At 46.7% G+C, this 16,857-nt stretch overlaps 1 protein-coding gene across 2 annotated transcripts in view; it reads right to left on the bottom strand.

Annotated features, from left to right (window-relative positions):
* PIEZO1 (piezo type mechanosensitive ion channel component 1) overlaps nucleotides 1–16,857 on the bottom strand; it is a 184,309-nt gene that overhangs the window by 10,108 nt on the left and 157,344 nt on the right. For both annotated transcript variants that reach the window (XM_044270505.1, XM_044270506.1), the window contains exons 34-49: nucleotides 10,654–10,826; nucleotides 9,798–9,934; nucleotides 9,515–9,721; nucleotides 9,147–9,405; nucleotides 8,809–8,997; nucleotides 7,713–7,887; nucleotides 7,494–7,599; nucleotides 6,995–7,142; nucleotides 6,692–6,906; nucleotides 6,426–6,584; nucleotides 6,189–6,336; nucleotides 3,989–4,177; nucleotides 3,700–3,792; nucleotides 3,436–3,608; nucleotides 1,405–1,527; nucleotides 1,242–1,321 (exon numbers count right to left, since the gene is read on the bottom strand). In XM_044270505.1, coding sequence (XP_044126440.1) covers nucleotides 1,242–1,321; nucleotides 1,405–1,527; nucleotides 3,436–3,608; nucleotides 3,700–3,792; nucleotides 3,989–4,177; nucleotides 6,189–6,336; nucleotides 6,426–6,584; nucleotides 6,692–6,906; nucleotides 6,995–7,142; nucleotides 7,494–7,599; nucleotides 7,713–7,887; nucleotides 8,809–8,997; nucleotides 9,147–9,405; nucleotides 9,515–9,721; nucleotides 9,798–9,934; nucleotides 10,654–10,826 — 2,574 coding nt within the window. The remainder of the gene's footprint in view (nucleotides 1–1,241; nucleotides 1,322–1,404; nucleotides 1,528–3,435; nucleotides 3,609–3,699; nucleotides 3,793–3,988; nucleotides 4,178–6,188; nucleotides 6,337–6,425; nucleotides 6,585–6,691; nucleotides 6,907–6,994; nucleotides 7,143–7,493; nucleotides 7,600–7,712; nucleotides 7,888–8,808; nucleotides 8,998–9,146; nucleotides 9,406–9,514; nucleotides 9,722–9,797; nucleotides 9,935–10,653; nucleotides 10,827–16,857) is intronic.

Consider the following 16,857-nt stretch of genomic DNA (forward strand, 5'->3'; position numbering starts at 1 on the left):
CACGCGCATGATAAAAAAACTGAAGGTTTACAAACAACATATCCTAGCAACCATCAGTGAAAAATGCATTGCATCTGCACTTGCTTCCAGATGCAATGCGTTTTTCACTGCAGCCCCATTCACTTCTATGGGGCCGGGCTCATGTACACAGACCCATTGAAATGAATGGGTCAGGATTCAGTGCGGGTGCTATGCGTTCAACGTCATGCGGAAAACTTGCTCGTGTGAAAAGGGCCTAATGCAGTCAGTACAGCCGAGGTTAGACAGGAACCCACAGCATTATAAATCATAATGCCCCGTGCGTTTGTGTCATGGGAGCAGCGTATAGTCCAGGAAATACCTCTGTCACACGGAGTGTATTTCACAGACCGAGTCTGCTCCTGTGAAACTGGGCCTTAAGTCACTGACATGCTGAAGCTCGCGGTGTGCACCTGCAAGCCTCCAGATGGTGAGTGGCGGGTTTCTTTCCTGTTACACATACTTTCATCATGTTCAGGAGGTGAGGACAGCGAGGCCAATCTTCCTTGCAGTGCTAGTGTGCATGCAAGTTTCAGCACGTCAGTACTATAAAAATACTGACTGCCATTGGGTCTGTCACTGTACTATGCTGACCTCAGTGACAGCAGCAAAGTGCAGGTGACAGGTTCTCTTTAAAAAAAAAACTGCAGAACCCCTTTAAACTGATGATCTATCCTCTGGACACCCGGGACCCCTGAACTGCAGAACCCCTTTAAGTAACATTTTACACTGCATCTGTTACCTTTATCCTGAATTACATATTCATTCATGGATACTATTATTTTCCATTAAACAACATGTACTGATAAATACACCAATTATCCACCCGCTTCCAAGAATCTAACCTCACTCTTGGGGCTCTTGCACATAAAGGCATTTTTATTTTATTTTTTTCAGTTTCCGTGGCTTTTTTTCCAGGATGCGAAACCATTCATTTCAATAGGTCCGCAAAAAAACTGAAATGACTCCGTGTGCATTCCATTTCTGTATGTCCATTTCGCAATGAAATAGAACATGTCCTATTCTTGCCCATTTTGCAGACAAGGACAGACATTGTTACAATGGATCTGCAAAAAAAAAAACAACAAATGGATCCACATGGATGTCATCCGTTTTTTTTTTTTGCCAGATCCGCGTTTTGCAGACCGCAAAATACATATGGTCGTGTGCATGACCCCTTATGTTCAGCCAACAAACTGAAACCTGTCCTGTAGATCTCCTACCTGGCTGCAGCTGCTTCACAGGATTTGCCTCCGGTCCATTGGGGGCTCGGATGTACTTTGGAAACAAGTGTGAGACAGAGCTGTGGAGAGAGGTAAGATTGAATATCCTCATTCACTTGGACGCAGTAGTAGTGATAGTGCACAACGCTATCTGAGCACTTACACTGGGGTAACGCGTGTGCCTTCTAAGAGGTCTGCCAGCTGCATCCGCACCTCACTTCCTGTCTCCAGGTCCTTAGTGTGTTTTTCGGATGTGTGCTCTACAGTGCCCCCTTTTCCCAAGTCCCTGCAATAAACAGAACTTGCAGAGTCATCAAGATTGACGAAAGGTGTTTTTCAGTATTAAATATAAATATTCCCAAGTGACTTTCCGTAGGCTCTGTACATACAGCCCCTTGAACAGAAGCTGACAAAAGTTTGGCAGTTGTTTATATTACCTAGTGGACCATTCCGTGGCCTGCTCACCATTCACAGGGCCGCATCTGTGCTTGCATTCTAAAACTCTGCCAAGTCCAGGTGCAGCCAGCAAATAGTGGTCTATAAGTTACTCAACATGTGCCTCATGCCAGTAAATACCTTAAAAAAATAAAATAAAAACACCTATGCTCACCTCCATCTCCTGCACTGTAGCTCCGGTCCTCTTCCCACTGTTTATATACACCGCTTCTATATTACATATGTGAGGAGCTAAACTTCCATATTACAGCACTTACACTCAAAGTGACAACGTCCATCCCATCAGTTTAATTTATCAATCAAAAATCACCACTCAATACAGCTACATTCTTATCAAACTGATAGGAATATGGCTTAAAATAAGTTTTTAAAAGAACCTCTGCCAGCATGATTAACCCTGTTAAACTTGGCATACTGCCTGGGATCGTTGATCATGCTGATTAAAATACTTTTCTTTTGTCTGTATGTTAAACAGCTGCAGAGATATTTGCATTTTATTCATATACAAATGAGCAAGTTGGAGGGCCAGGAGGTGGGGCTGAACATCAGCATGCGGAGGGCAGAGCAGTGTCCTCACATGTACTGTACATATCATATACCCTACGTACTATGGCCTTACCATGTTGAGAATAGAGTTTTTCTATGCTTAGAAAGCTAATGCATGTTACTGGTTTATTCATAGGCACAGTATATAATTATAAAGAAACCAGTCATATGTATTAGCTTTCTAAATATAGAAAACCACTATTTTCAATATTATAATGCTGTAGCCTAGAGGCAAGTGGTCAGCCTTGCATGTAGATGTCCCAGATTCAAATCCCAAAGAGATTTTTTTTTTTCTTTAGTTTTTTTTTCCTCTCTCATGTAACCCACCAAAAACCTTTATTCTCATTATTATGGGTTAATTAGGGGGGGAATAAGAAAGAAAAAAATTCTAGAAGTCTCTTTTAGGATTTGAACTTAGGACATCTATATACAAGGTTGACCACTTACCTCCAGGCTATAGCCTTATCATGGAGAAGAGTGGTTTTCTATAATTAGTAAGCTAATACATATTACTGGTGTCTTTATAATCATATTGTGTATGTGAATAAAGCAGTAATATGTATGTATTAACATAGAAAACCTCTATTATCAACATGGTAAGACTAAAGTAAGTAGTGTATATGATATGCACATGCTAGGACACAATTCTACCCTCAGCATGCTGATGTCTAGCCCTGTCAATCAGGGGGAGTGTGCAGAGCACAGGGGTGTTCCAAGGATATCTCTGCAGCTGTTTAACATAAAGACAAAAAAAATATAGTATAATTTTAATCAGCATGATCAACCCTACCAGCCAGTATGCCAGGTTTAATAGGGTTGAACATTCTGACAGACGTTCTTTGGAGCTGTCAGGAGTTCAGAGATAATTACACATTGAGCCGTCAGAGCTGCTCCTGATATTCACTGTTAAACAGAAAGAAATGGTCTGCATATTACACGCAAAGTGAAGGTTGCGGGAAAATATGTTACATTTTTAATAAAGACCAATTGAAAAGATTATTTTTAGCCTTAAATGAGTAAAATGCCATCATAAAAAATGCCCCCAAATGTGATTTATAGCCTTTAAATATAACAAAAAAAAAATCTTCCAGTGCGAGTGGGAGCCTGACTTTCCGGGTACATACAAATCAATATACAATGAAGGTAGATTGCTTGGGTGCCATTATTGGACCCTTTCCATAAACTGTCTTACCTCTGGAAGTCCCAAGTAAATCTAAGTGTAACAGCTGAGGATCCATTCTTGAGTTCCCTCTTCATCTGCTCTCTGCTCGGAGGACTGATCCCCCAGACAGAACCGGAGCTCCCCTCAATCTGTGCAGTCACTATGTCCTCATAACTGTACAGAGTAATGAACTGCATGGCAGTCTGAAGCGAGACAGGAGAAGGGGACTTGTTACAGGTACACTGATCATCCCCAGTACACTAGACCATAATGGTGCCTGCTGTAACTGCTTACCGGCTGCCGATCAAACTCACTGGTGAGCTTCTCATATTCCTGCGGAGTGAATGGCTGGATGGATTGTTGCTGAGCACTCATGGTGAACAGTGGCTGGAGGGGAGAAGCAAAATTTCAAATCCAACATCCCACATGTCACTTTGATAACTCAATCTCAACTTTTGCTAACGCATTCAACGACAGTCTAGATAAATCTCTCCCATTGTTACAATCCCTCGTCTCCCAGTACTTTAAACTCCTACCCTGGCAGTGCCACTTAAACCCACTGATTTCTGGTACCACCACATACCTCATATCCTCCCAGCTTGAAGGTCACAGTCACGTCGATCGGATGGTTGACGACTCCCACAACAGAGCGCACCAAAGACATAAAGAGCAAGGGGAACCAAATGATGCAGATGAGGAAAACTATGATCAGACCGCCCATGCCGTACTTCACCATCTTCTTTTTCTTCTGTCCTTTAGGTTGAGGGTATTTCTGAGGAGAAGACAAACTGAAATTACTCAAATAAAAAAAATTTAATCAACTCTGCAAATAGTATTGATTAAACATAGACCATTGAATGTACAGGGCTGTGTTGGATCCTGGGTTCTCTGCACTGAACGCTCCCCTTTAGTGTCCATCCAGGTGACAACTAGAGCAGAGCGTTCAATGCAGAGAGTCCAGGACACATCACATGAAATGCTCAGAGGACACTTGAGACCGTGGCGCGGGGTGGATTAAAACTCCTATTTAGCTCTGTCAGCAGTTTGGAGGGGGTCGGAACTGCTGCAAGACTCCATTAAATTTATTAATATGAATCCAGATGGTTAAACAAAGCTGCATAATATGTCCTTACAATAGAACGTCTTTAAAGGGTTGTCCAGGATAGGCCCTCAGTATCACATTGGCTGCGGTCCGACACCCTAATCTGTTCTATTTTGATCATCAGTTGCGCTTTTTTTTTGTCCTTTCCATCAGGTTTCAGTCATTTTGGATAAGAAAAAAAGTACAACAGACAGAACAAAATAAATAGAACATGACAGAACAGCAGTTTTTTTTCTGTCCACATTTTTCTGTTCCTTCAGTTTTTTATATATATATAAATATTTTTTTTTTAAAGCCAAAATAAAGTATGGATCATAAAAGGAAAAAGTACTAAGGATAAATAAAACATCTCCACTTTTTAAACCTAATGTGGCAGCACCTTTAGAGGTCAGTTTCCACTTATTTTAATTTATAGGTAACAGTGAGGACTCCGCCAACAATTAAATGAGTTAAAATAGGAGGTTCCTCTACTATAAAATCATTTTGTGTCTGTAAAGAGAAACAGCAATGTGCCTGTCATATATATTATATCTGCAGTTTCTATATTAGGCTAGTGATGCCTTAACAATCAGGAGGACCCCATGAGAAAACTATCCCTGATAACACAGTTATCAGGTAATTCCAGATATGGCTCCAAATAAATGATGAGAATAACCTGTGAGCCGGGGTCATAAATACTGTAAGTATTCAGTGATTGGTGGTGGTCAGGGGCACTCCTTAGTATGCACTCTGGAGCCGTATTACAGGAATTTCACATTCAGCCTGTCTGAGTAATGCAATGGAATGTGTCCCAGAATCTTTAATACATTAAGGAAAAAATGATGTTAAGACTATGATCAGCCTATAGTATAACCTGCACTGACAAGATGAGGGGAGCACAGCTGATCACGTGTCCATTATATAGACAGGAACCAAAAAGGGAAAAATCACCCTGAGGGCTTCTATTACATGCCACGCAGCATGTGGCCCCCTCTGAACGTCCCTAGTACCTGGACACCAATGAAAATTCATTGGGGAGTTATTATTTCATTTATTAAAGCCTATACTCCCGTTTTCTGGCATCAAAAAGTTCTCTTTGGGGGGTTTGCAGTGCACATGCCACTATTAGAAAAAAAAAAAAGTGATCAGGATGGGGCCCAGATGGCCCAGCACATTTAGAATACTGTATACCAGAAAAATGTCATACATTTTACCTGACATTTGGCTAGGAGCTGGTGTAGATGTCAGTTCTGACAGACGGATGGCCTGAGATGTGCCAGAATTATGCTATGCCTTTTAATAACTGTGGTGCGTCTGGTGCCAGCAGATTAAGACCGGCATATAAATTCATTCTAATAAATGTCCTCCAATGTGTAATATTATCTACGCCATAGATGTGGCTCCTGGAAGCAGCCACTGCAGGGCAAATCTAGTATAACATACCAGCCATTCAAACGATGGCCAACCACGTAAAGCCCTGTAACACCATGCCATGGCTACATGTTGTAGGTATGTCCGGAGTATTCCCCAACTCCGACCAGTCTCACTGTATACATCAACGCATTACACCAAACATGTTCTTACTTATAGGGCTGAGGGTCACAAGTGATATATATATATATATATATATAACTAAAAAAGGGGGGGGGAGGGGGTTGTCCAGATTTCGTGGATCAATGTGGCTGTGAGGTTTCATTCCTACCTTTTCAGTTTCACGACTGCATTTTATAATAAAGATATTGGCATAAATGTCCTCCACACACATCCAGTTGGACAAAGAGAGGGTGGTATCAGTCCACACCCAGTCCATGACCGCCCGCAGCTCCACCAAGAAAGGGACCAGGCGGAAGCTGAAATGGAGAACAGTTTGTTAAAAGTCCAGTCAGCACCATTTCAGTCGCTGTGAAAGGCAGGATGTTACAGATAAAAGACGTCTCACCCCTGGAACAGAAAGAGGTTTACATGGTTGTACTTTTTGGTCAGAAAGTTGCCTAGAATGCGGGTTGGGTATCCACAGCGTATTTGGTAGGCAGATAGGGCAAAGTAGATGCATTTTACAAAATACCACAATTGTGCCACCGTGTTCTGACTGAACATCCTGGAAAGTTAGGGAAAGAATAAGAAAGTCAGCGAGCTGTATGAGCTACATAAAGTCCAAGGTGTATGGACAACTCATGACTTGTGCTTTATATGGAGGTTGCTCACCTTTCAGTAACTGCTGGTAGAATGAAGAACATCCAGACGTGAATACCGATGACCAGTATCACCTGGAAGATCAGCTTCCCAAGCACGGTTTTCCGGAGGTACAAAGCTCGATCTATCACCATGGTGGAAAACTGGATGAGAAGCATAACCAGGAAGGCCTCGGGGACCTGGTCATCGGAGAGTGACGAGGCTATGTCTGCAGCTGCTGAATGTTTCTAGAGGGGGGAAGATATGGAGATTAGAATTACCAAGTCACACTCCATGACCACACTGTCAATGTACAATGAACTTGTAGTCACTTACCCCAAATGCCCAGTACCCAAAGACTATGATGACAAAGTCCACCACGTCAGCGAGGAACATGAGAGCATAGACATCAGTGGCTGCTCTGTACTTTGTATGAAGGATGTCATGGAAGAAAACTTTCACTGGTTTGTACACTCCCTGCAGCCTACAACAGGAATATGATTAGAGCTAATCGCACATCGTAATATTATAGGGGAGGTAAATGTACACAGATTGTTTTCCTAAGCATGTCATGTGAATGAGGTGGAAAATACTTCATTCACGTGCATTGAATGCAAAATGTTTGATGATTATGTAAGTGCAAAATCCTTGTATAGATCCTTCTTAACATCATGAATTTATTTATACTGATCAAAATCATGCTCTATGTGTAATGTAAATCACAGAGAGTTCCACTATTAAATCCACTCATTGATGACTGGCTGTCACGGAGGTAGAAAATACATGAGTAACAAACCAACCAAAAGATAATGCAAAATACAACCAAGCCACTTACATGCGGATGAAGAAATTCTCAACCTTCACCCCAACCATCTTCATTCTCACTGCTGCTGGCTTATTTTTCTTCTTTTCTGAATCTCCCTTCTTCTCCTTCGCTGCATCTAGGGCAAAATTAGATGCAGAGGTCTTCATCACAACAAATGTATCACTAACTTCAAAACTAATACAAAACCTGTATGGACTAATACTAAAACATCGGTATGAAGATGCCCACCTTTGTCTAATTCGCTGCTCTGTGACTCTCTTCTCTTACGTCGACGCAATAATGAGCTGGTGCTTCCTGTGGGATCTGGATGTTCTGATAACTGGATTTCAGTCTCGCTCTCTCGCTTTTCTTTCTGGGTTTTCTCTACAGGTTCCAAATCCTTCCGATCCCATAATCCATAGCTCTGAAAAAAGAAGAAAATACATCATGTTACTTAGAGAGTGATGAGATAGATAGACTACAGCAGTCAGAGCCAGGTCTGGCCATCTTTGTAACATAAAAATACTAGGTCTATCTTATAGTATGGTGCGTCTTATAGGGCGAACAATACAGCAATTGTCTTCAGTATTAGGCCAAGACAATATTGTGATTTTTTGCAGTGCTACTGTTTGATTTTAACTATTGAATGACAGCTGTAATCCACAAAACTAAATGCAAATGAATTCACTTAGACTGTAGCTTTAGACTAGGGTTACGGAGGGTCTTGGCACAAGTATCTTAGAGTAGCAGGACAGCCATGGAAATGAATGGGCTCACAGCATGGGTCGGAAGTTTGCCCAAACCAGGATGCCAGAGTCAAAAAAATCCAGCAGGGTTGGATTTTTTAATATTCTGGTGTCTTGTTTAACCTGCGAGGTGCACTGCAACCCTATTCATTTCTATAGTTGCCCTGCTACACTGCGATACCTGGGCATGACCAAGGCAGTCATGTAGCCCTAGCCTCAGTTATAATCAGTAAGTAACTCTACAAAAAGTCTAAGTGCAGCCCTGGTCGCAAGGTGCAGTCCCAAGAAACAGTGGTCTCCTGCTGCCAAAAACACAGCCACATGCGACCACCTGATTTTGCCGGTCATACCACAGTTCTAACTGAAAAGACTGTGGTAGTACCAGCAAAATCCCGTAATCTATTTGAAAACCCTGCACACCGCATGTAGCAATGCATCACTAAGTGGGACTGCACCCTTACTTGTAAAGGCTCCGCAAATTGCTAGATACACCCCTGTATGGCATGCACCTACTTTTAGTGTAATTAGCTGTGTACGTACGCAAAGACAAGAGTAGACCATATAGAATGTACCACACATGTCTATGACAACCTCCTTACCATAAGCAGAGATCGATGGAAGAAAAGCGTCAGAAGTTGGATCAGATCATATTTGATGTACGAGTCACTCTTCTCCAGCCCGAGGATGCGAGGAGGGAAAAACGGTTTACCATCATAGCGCACAAGTACTGTATCACTATTCCATGGGAAGAAACCAAACTGAAAGAGGTACTTAATCACCACCATTATCTGCAGAGTGAAAAGCACAACAAAGATTATATTACAGCCATGTGCATCACAACTGTAAAAGGTAAATAATTTAAAGCTGACATGAGAGAACCACTGGCAAGATGATCCAGCGATCTAAGCACATATAACAAAGCTGATCGCTGGCCTACCTCTGTATAAATAATAGCAGTCATCCAAAAGCGCTTGCTTGGCCGATGGATGGACAGCATGGCCCACAAGAAGACCAGGATGGGGAGGAAGAGAGAGATGAGCGATGCGCTGACCATATTGTTGAGGATGATGATGAAGTAGCAGAGTAATTCAGAGTGTGCTGCCACCAAGTGGTAGAGGGCAAACAGGAGCCTCAATGGCCGGCTCTGTGTCTTAAAGAAGTGCTGTGAGTTTGAGAGTTCAGGGAACGTGAGTGGCCTGGAATAATATAAAAATTTAGAACACAAGGTGCTTAATGACAGACATCAACTAGGTGAGAAAATAACCGAGCAGATGTAACAGGAGTGCATTCTCTATCTGTGCTTACCTGCAGAGCAGTAGTTCGCTGGCAGTACGAGAGCGCTTTGTTGGCTGGATTTCCAGGGAACCTTTATCTGAAGGACTCTCCTCCCAGCAGGCAATAACAGACATCTGCTCCATACTGTTAGTGCGCGTGTTGTAGCCTGTGCTGAGTGGCGTGATTACGTCTGTACAGTCTGCCATGCTGCTGAGGCCCTCCTCTTCCTCACAGCCACTAAAGACAAGAAGCCATTATCAGCACAGGGTCATCTTACTCCATTTATACCCGACGTTTATACTTATACACTTACCTTGAACCCATGCTAGTCTGTGAATCAATTCCCTTATCAAATGTAGTTCCAGCAGGCAGAGACGAAGCACCAAGACCTTTCTTGTCCTGCCCAGTTTCATGGAGAGCAGAGAGATCTTTTCGAGTCACATCCTCTCCCTGCAATGTATTGGAAAAACAATGAAATAAAAAAAAAAACGTAAAATTACAATTGGTCACAATAGCTTCCAAACACAAATAACTCTAATATATTTTAATACATTAAAAAGCTACAAATGTAAATAACCAATCCAAAAATGTTATTTTTTAGTTCTCAGTTTTTGGCCTCATTTACTACTTATCCACCACTCCATGGATTAAAGGTTGCATACTCCTTATCAACCATTTGTAAGTTGACAAAAAGTAGGGAGGGAGTATACTTGACTACAGAAAAGGACTACACATTGTTTGTAGTCTGTTACCATGGGGACACATAGGTCTATATTGGAGCTGTAGACATAACATTTTCAATCACGTTGATTTGCAAAGTTGCTTCCTTTTAGATACATTGCAAAGGTGGATCTAACTGTGATCCTCCGTTTATTCAATAGTCACACGGCCGTTTTCAGAACTATTGCAGTCTATGGTTCTATCCGCATGGCTGTTTTCTTTAACCCCCCGTGAATTAAGAGCGTAAAAACAAACAGGATAAATTCCTACAGGCCAACAGACCTCATTAATGACCGTTTTTCAGGAAAACGTCAGTGAAAAAAAGGCAGAATACAGACGCATTAGGCTAAATAAATTTGCCCCAATCAATCACAATCGGCTGTAGGATCACAATTTTATATTTCACTTTATCCAATGTCTTTATTTTTTCATTGTGGAACTCATTTTACCTTTGACAACTTTTGGGATAAAATGTATCTCTCAATCCACAACACGGTGGACATGTCCACATACTGCTTGGTAAGAGTGCCCAGCCAGTCTACGAGACCATCCAACATGGCGAGAAAGAGGACCCAGAGGAACTTCAAGATGTCGAATATACGTTGCACCAAATTATTTCCACCTGGAGGAGACCGAAGGAGTCAAAAGGAAGTAGAGGTGAACACAGCAAATCCCAATAAAACAACTCATCAGTCATAAAAACAAAACGTCATGCACAAAGCCGCCATTTCCTGTAATAATCCGCAATAAGAATTTGTGGAGAAGTAATCCACCAAATCTCATCCTCCTGCGTGGGCTTTCATGGAGTCTTATAATCCTCTCTTGAATTATGTTTAAGACCTATAATATTTCAATAAAACCGCATTAATTGAAGCTTCTCGCTCAGTGAGGAGCTATGTAGCCGACAGCTTTTAACTATCAGACCTAAATTCCTATAGCCCTCTCCAAAGACGCGGTGGTTGTGCAAGTCTCAAAATTAACAATCTGGTCCCGAGACAAAGAAAACAGCAACGGGCCCAAGAGTGTATTAAGCAGTTGTCGTGACGTGTTATTAGTGGCTTTGGATCATACAATGTGGAGTATGTGCTGACATAGTAGTGAGCTAGCTATTATCCACAGGAAGAGACACGTTACATTCCCTCAGAACGCCGCTTTGCGCAAGAATTGATATTTTTGGGTAAAACCTAAGTAGTATCTTTATCTTACATTATATGGTGCGCTGTGCATTGAAAAACGAGATTTTTGTATAACTTACCAGTAAAATCTCTTTCTCGCTCTTTCCTTGGGGGACACAGAAGACCTTGGGTATAGCTCATCTCCCTAGGAGGCGTGACACTAAGTGAAAACTGTTAAGCCCCTCCTCCACAGCTATACCCTCAGCCTGGAGAGAGAGACTGCCAGTTGCGTGTCCAAGTAGTGAAAAAAAGGCAAAGTCCAAAAGTGGAACCAACAAGCCAACTACCCAAAGGGTAAAACAACTCGGAAACCGTGCCAAGAAAAACAAAGAATGGGTGGGTGCTGTGTCCCCCAAGGAAAGAGCGAGAAAGAGATTTTACTGGTAAGTTATACAAAAATCTCGTTTTCTCGCCCAGTTTCCTTGGGGGACACAGAAGACCTTGGGACGTTCAATAGCAGTCCAAGAGGGGAGGGACCACAGCACCAAGGCAAAGCACCCGAAGGCATCAAAAAACCGCCGCCTGCCCGAGTATGCACCCTGCAGAACTCGGTAAGGTGTGCAAGGAAGACCAGTGACTGCCTTGCACAAATGCATGGCCGAAGCCTAATGTCTCCGGCCCAGGAGGAACCGACAGCTCTGGTGAAATGAATGGCGACACCAAAAGCAGAACCCTGCCCTTGGTGCGGCAACCACAGCAAAAGCCACTCCGAGAAAGCGGAGGAAAGCCACCCTGGAGGCCATCCACCCTTTGCGCGGACCTCCTGGAAACACAAGAGACCAAACGTCGACAAGAGTCGGAGATCCCCAAGGAAAAACTGCAAGGCCCAAACAACGTCCAAATCGGTGAAGTGTCCGTTCCCGGGGGTGAGAAGGGGAGGACGACTGCCTTGATGAAAGGAAAGACGAACACCACCTTCAGAAGACAGAATGGAGAACAGCCCTGTCCTGGGGAAAGACAGAAGGCTCGGAACAAGAAGGGCCGCCACTCAGGCACCCGTCAGAGACACGATGGCTACAGAAACACAACCGTACAGGACAGAAGGAGTAGAGAGAACTTCTGTAACGGCTCCAAGGGAAAGATTGGAGCGCCAAGAGCCCAGTATGTAGTTCCCAGGGCGGTACCGGAGGGCAGTACAAAAAGGAAACCAAGAGCCGCTCCACGGAAGAAGGTCCTGACAGGCCCAGAGGGGCGGGGAACGCTGAAAGAGGAAGGACAGCACCGACACTTGATACTTCAAGCAACAGAGTCCCAGTCCCAGGTCCAGGCCGGACTGGAGAAAGACAGAACCATGGAGAGAGAAAGGCAGAGTGGGGGAACGCCCAGCTTCCCACAGAACCCCAAGGAAAGCCCTAATTCCTACCACAGATCCTGGACGAAAACACGGCCAGGAGTGACACTAACGAGCCCACAATAGTCGCCTGGGCAAGCGGGCGAAAACCCAATGAACAGGCGCAGACCAGTAACCCGGGCAGAACGGTCGGTAGAACTGGTCCCGTCGGCCCCGAACAAAGGTGTTCCGTATCCACCGGAGTGGGGGAGCAGAAGGACAGACAGACAGGGACCAAAGGGTCCGTCCAGCAACCGCCAGATGCCAGTACAAGACAGGCTAAAGCCCAAGCCGATGTAGCCACCACAGGAAGACGGACTACAGTCCCGGTGTGGGGGATCTAAAGACAATCTTGACTAAATGGTAGTCCTCCCAAGTTACCGAGAAGGTAAGTCCATAGCAGAAACATTGCCTAGAATGGAAAAAACGCAATCTGCACCCAGCGGGAGGACAGAACGCGGTAGACCCGGTAAATAGGCACACAGCAAGTACAGCCAGTTTGAACAAGGGGGACAGTACGAGGCCAAAAGGAACACCAGAACCATCCACATGAACAACCATGCTCTCCCCAGAGGGGAGGGCAGTGAAGGAACAGCCTCTGAAGCGTGGCCGGAACAGAAGCCACATTCGGAGTGATCTGTACCGAGTGGGAGCCAAACAGAGACGGCGAGAAAAGGCAGTCGAGACAGAGGCCGGCATAACACCCTCCAAACGAAAGGAGGAGTGGGTAACAGAGAAGCCATAGGACAGCTCAAAGGCAGAACCCCGCTACACTGAGACGCCCGGTTCACCGCCTCGCAGAAGGCGAATACCCTGAAGAACCCAAGGTGGAGGTCCTCCGGACCTGGGTAAGCGAGCACCCAAGAGAAGTTGGATGACCTTCCCACGAAGAGTGGCCGAACCTGGTAGCAGAGCAGACTGAACGCCGAGGGCGCCAACCGGAAAGAATCATACCACACCGCACTCAAAGAGGAGGAAATAGTAGTAGGTGAGGGGACTGTAGTCCCGCCAGAGCCAACATAGAATGCGAAGGGCGCTGCAGACAGCACTCTCGACCATGTGACCACTAGCGCAGGGAAACAATGCCACGGGAGGACGAATGGGTACGTATCTAGGAACCACGAACACTCCCCGGGCGGAAGGGCCAACGAAATGAATGAGCACCACCCAGCTCGGTGCAGTAGCGAGCAGGTAGAGCCCGTCTACTTATATATAAAAGGTATTCATTTGTTGTTCATTGGACAACACCTTAGGCTCACACAGGTGGACAGAATGATCTCTGTAGAGAATAGTGCAAGGCTTGCTGCAACCACCGACTCCCAAGATAATAAATATGTCGCAGGAGGAAAGGAGGCATACGTACGAGTAGCCCCGTAAGCAGTGAGGCCAACCCACCTACGGAACGAGAAGGCATACGCGGCCCGAACAACGCACGAGAACGTCCGCTCACTGCAAAAATATCACTCAGCGAAGAGGGCCAGCCACAGAGCGCCACAGAATCTACGGAAGTGCAAAGTGCAAACTGAAAAAGAGTTATGCATAAGACTAGTATTTTATGCGATGGAACGCAAACTGACCGCCCCGAAAGGGGGGAAATGTACCTGGCAAACTGTAGTCGGCAAGAGTGCAAAGGCCCGCCCCAAAAAGGGGGGGTGATGCCCAAGGTCGTACCTACGTCAGAGAAGTAGGGCGTACCATACTTCGCCCAGAAGGGCGCCATGCACATAGCCACACAGTATCCAGCAGGAAGTCCACCTAGTGAAAGGGGGACATGCACAGGGCTATCCTAGCATTAAGTGAGTGTGCAACAATCAAACCGAAATTTCGTGAGAGTGTAACAACTCCGCTAATAAAGGGAAACATGTGCAAGTCCAACACAGCACATACAAGAACAGCCTTGAATCTCGTGAGCGTGCAAATTTCCGCCCAGGAATGAGGGGTGGTCACGCACAAGGCCAGCACCGTATACAATGGGAGCGCAAGCGTTACACCCATGTTAGAGGGCCATGCTCAAGGCCAGCAACGTATCCAGTGAGAGTGTAGTATGCCGCCCAGAAAAAGGTGGGGGGGGGGGGGGGGGGTCATGCACATGGCCAGCATCGCATCCAGGGAGAGTGCGAGCAGTCGGTGAGAATTTGTGTATGTCACCTGAAGGAGGCATGCCCATGGCCGGCAGCGAAACCAGTGAGAGTGCGTACACCGCCCACGGAAGAGTGGTCATGCATATGGCCGGCAGCGGATCCAGTGAGAGTGCAAGCATCCCGCCACGTATGGGGTTCATGCACATGGCCAACAACGTACCGGTTAGAGAACAACCACCGACCGAGGGAGTGTATGTATGCCGCCACAGGGAAGGAGGCATGCCCAAGGCCGGCAACGAATCCAATGAGAGCGCATCATACCGCCTATGAAAAGCGGTCATGCACATGGCTGGCAGTGAATCCAGTGAGAGTGCCGAATGCCGTCCACGGAAGGGAGCCATGCCTATGGGCGGCAGCGACGCACAAGTGTAGCGTTCCGCCTATGGAAGGGGGTCACGCACATGGCCAGCAGCGAATCCAGTGAGAGTGCAGCGTTCCACCTATGGAAGGGGGTCGTGCACATGGCCAGCACCGTATCCGGTGAGTGCAGTATTCCGCTTAAAAATGGGGGTCATGCACATGATCGGCAACGAATCCAGTGAGAGTGCAGCGTCCCACTTTTGGAAGGGGGCCGTGCACATGGCCAGCACCGTATCCAGAGAAACTGCCGTAGTCTGCCAATGAAAGGGGGATCATGCACAAGGCCAACCCGCAGCCAGGGAGAGTGCAGTATCCCGCCCAGGAGAGGGCAAGAGAACGCCTAGAAGGGGAAAATGACCCTGGCAGCGCCGCAGCCGGGGAGCGCGACATGCCGCCTATGGAAGGGGGGCATGTATACAGGCAGCACTACTGAGATCAGGCTGCAGCGTCCTGCGCAGCCCACAAGGTATATATATATATATATAATAAATAAATAAATAAATAAATAATATATATATTTTTTTTTTATAACAGCCTCACTGAGGCAGAAAGGTGAGCCACCTATAGGGGCACAGAATCCCTGAGAAGCAGGGAAAAAAGGGGGGGGGCAGCCACACAGGCCCATCTGAAGCCGGCCTGTTCCCAAAGGGTTAACAGGGATCCGGCCTGGGGGGCGGCGCTGCGATCCCCTGGGGGCGGGGGAACCTCCAGGCGCGAAGAATTCGCGCCTGGAGAAGTTCCAGCCCCCTCCAACAGAGGCCGGAATTTTGCGGCCTAGTAGGCCGTGAAGCCGGGGCCTAAATTTGTAGCGGCGCCCGGCTGACCGGGGCCGCACAGTATTCAAGTAGCGGCCGGGCCTACGGAGCGGCGCCTGCACATACCGGCCGCGGATGCCCACCCCGCGGGCCGGAAGAGACGGGGACCCTGATTTCGCTGCGCCCGGCCGACCGGAATGTTCCGACGGTCGGCCGGGGGCTTGAAGCATAGCGCTCATTTGCAGGCCGCGGGTGCCCACCCCGCTGCCCGGAAGCGAGGACCCTGCGCCCGGCAGCCATTTCACCGCACCATATGGCCGGCAGCCACAACCACCTTGCCCTTGGACCGGTGCCCATGAGGGTAGAGGAGGGTCAGGGGCAGCAAGGCGCGGGCCCCCTGGCCCTGAAGCAGTGGCCGGTAAGAGAGGGAGACCCTGAGACCGGGTGCCAGTGAGGGTGGGAAGCCTGCATAACCCCTCCGTCAGGGGCAGCTAGGTGCGGACCTCTGCAGCTCCCTAGGCATTCTTCTTGCAGAGAGAAGGTGCTAATGTCCTATGGAGACCAGGAGAGAGGGAGCAGAATGTCGCCCTGCGGCAGCCCAGGGGCCAGCCTAGTCTGCCAGGGACAGAAGGGTCCTCAGGCACGCAGGAGATCGGGGAGGGGGGGGGACGTAGGGCTGGAGAAGCCAATCTCTCACCATAGCCGTCTTCACCCTCGGTCTGTTCCAGCAGGGTCGCCCCTTCAGCTACTGGCACCGTGGTGGCAGGACGCTGGAAGAGGGACTTGGCGTGCGGGCGACCCTTACGCTGGCGGGATGCAGGGGAGCTAGGCTGCCCTGGTCCACCTTGTCTTCTGTGGGGGAGGCAGCAGTGCGGGTGACCGGCACTGGCGC

The sequence above is a fragment of the Bufo gargarizans genome, chromosome 10 (assembly GCF_014858855.1).
Source record: "Bufo gargarizans isolate SCDJY-AF-19 chromosome 10, ASM1485885v1, whole genome shotgun sequence".
Lineage (NCBI taxonomy): Eukaryota > Metazoa > Chordata > Amphibia > Anura > Bufonidae > Bufo > Bufo gargarizans.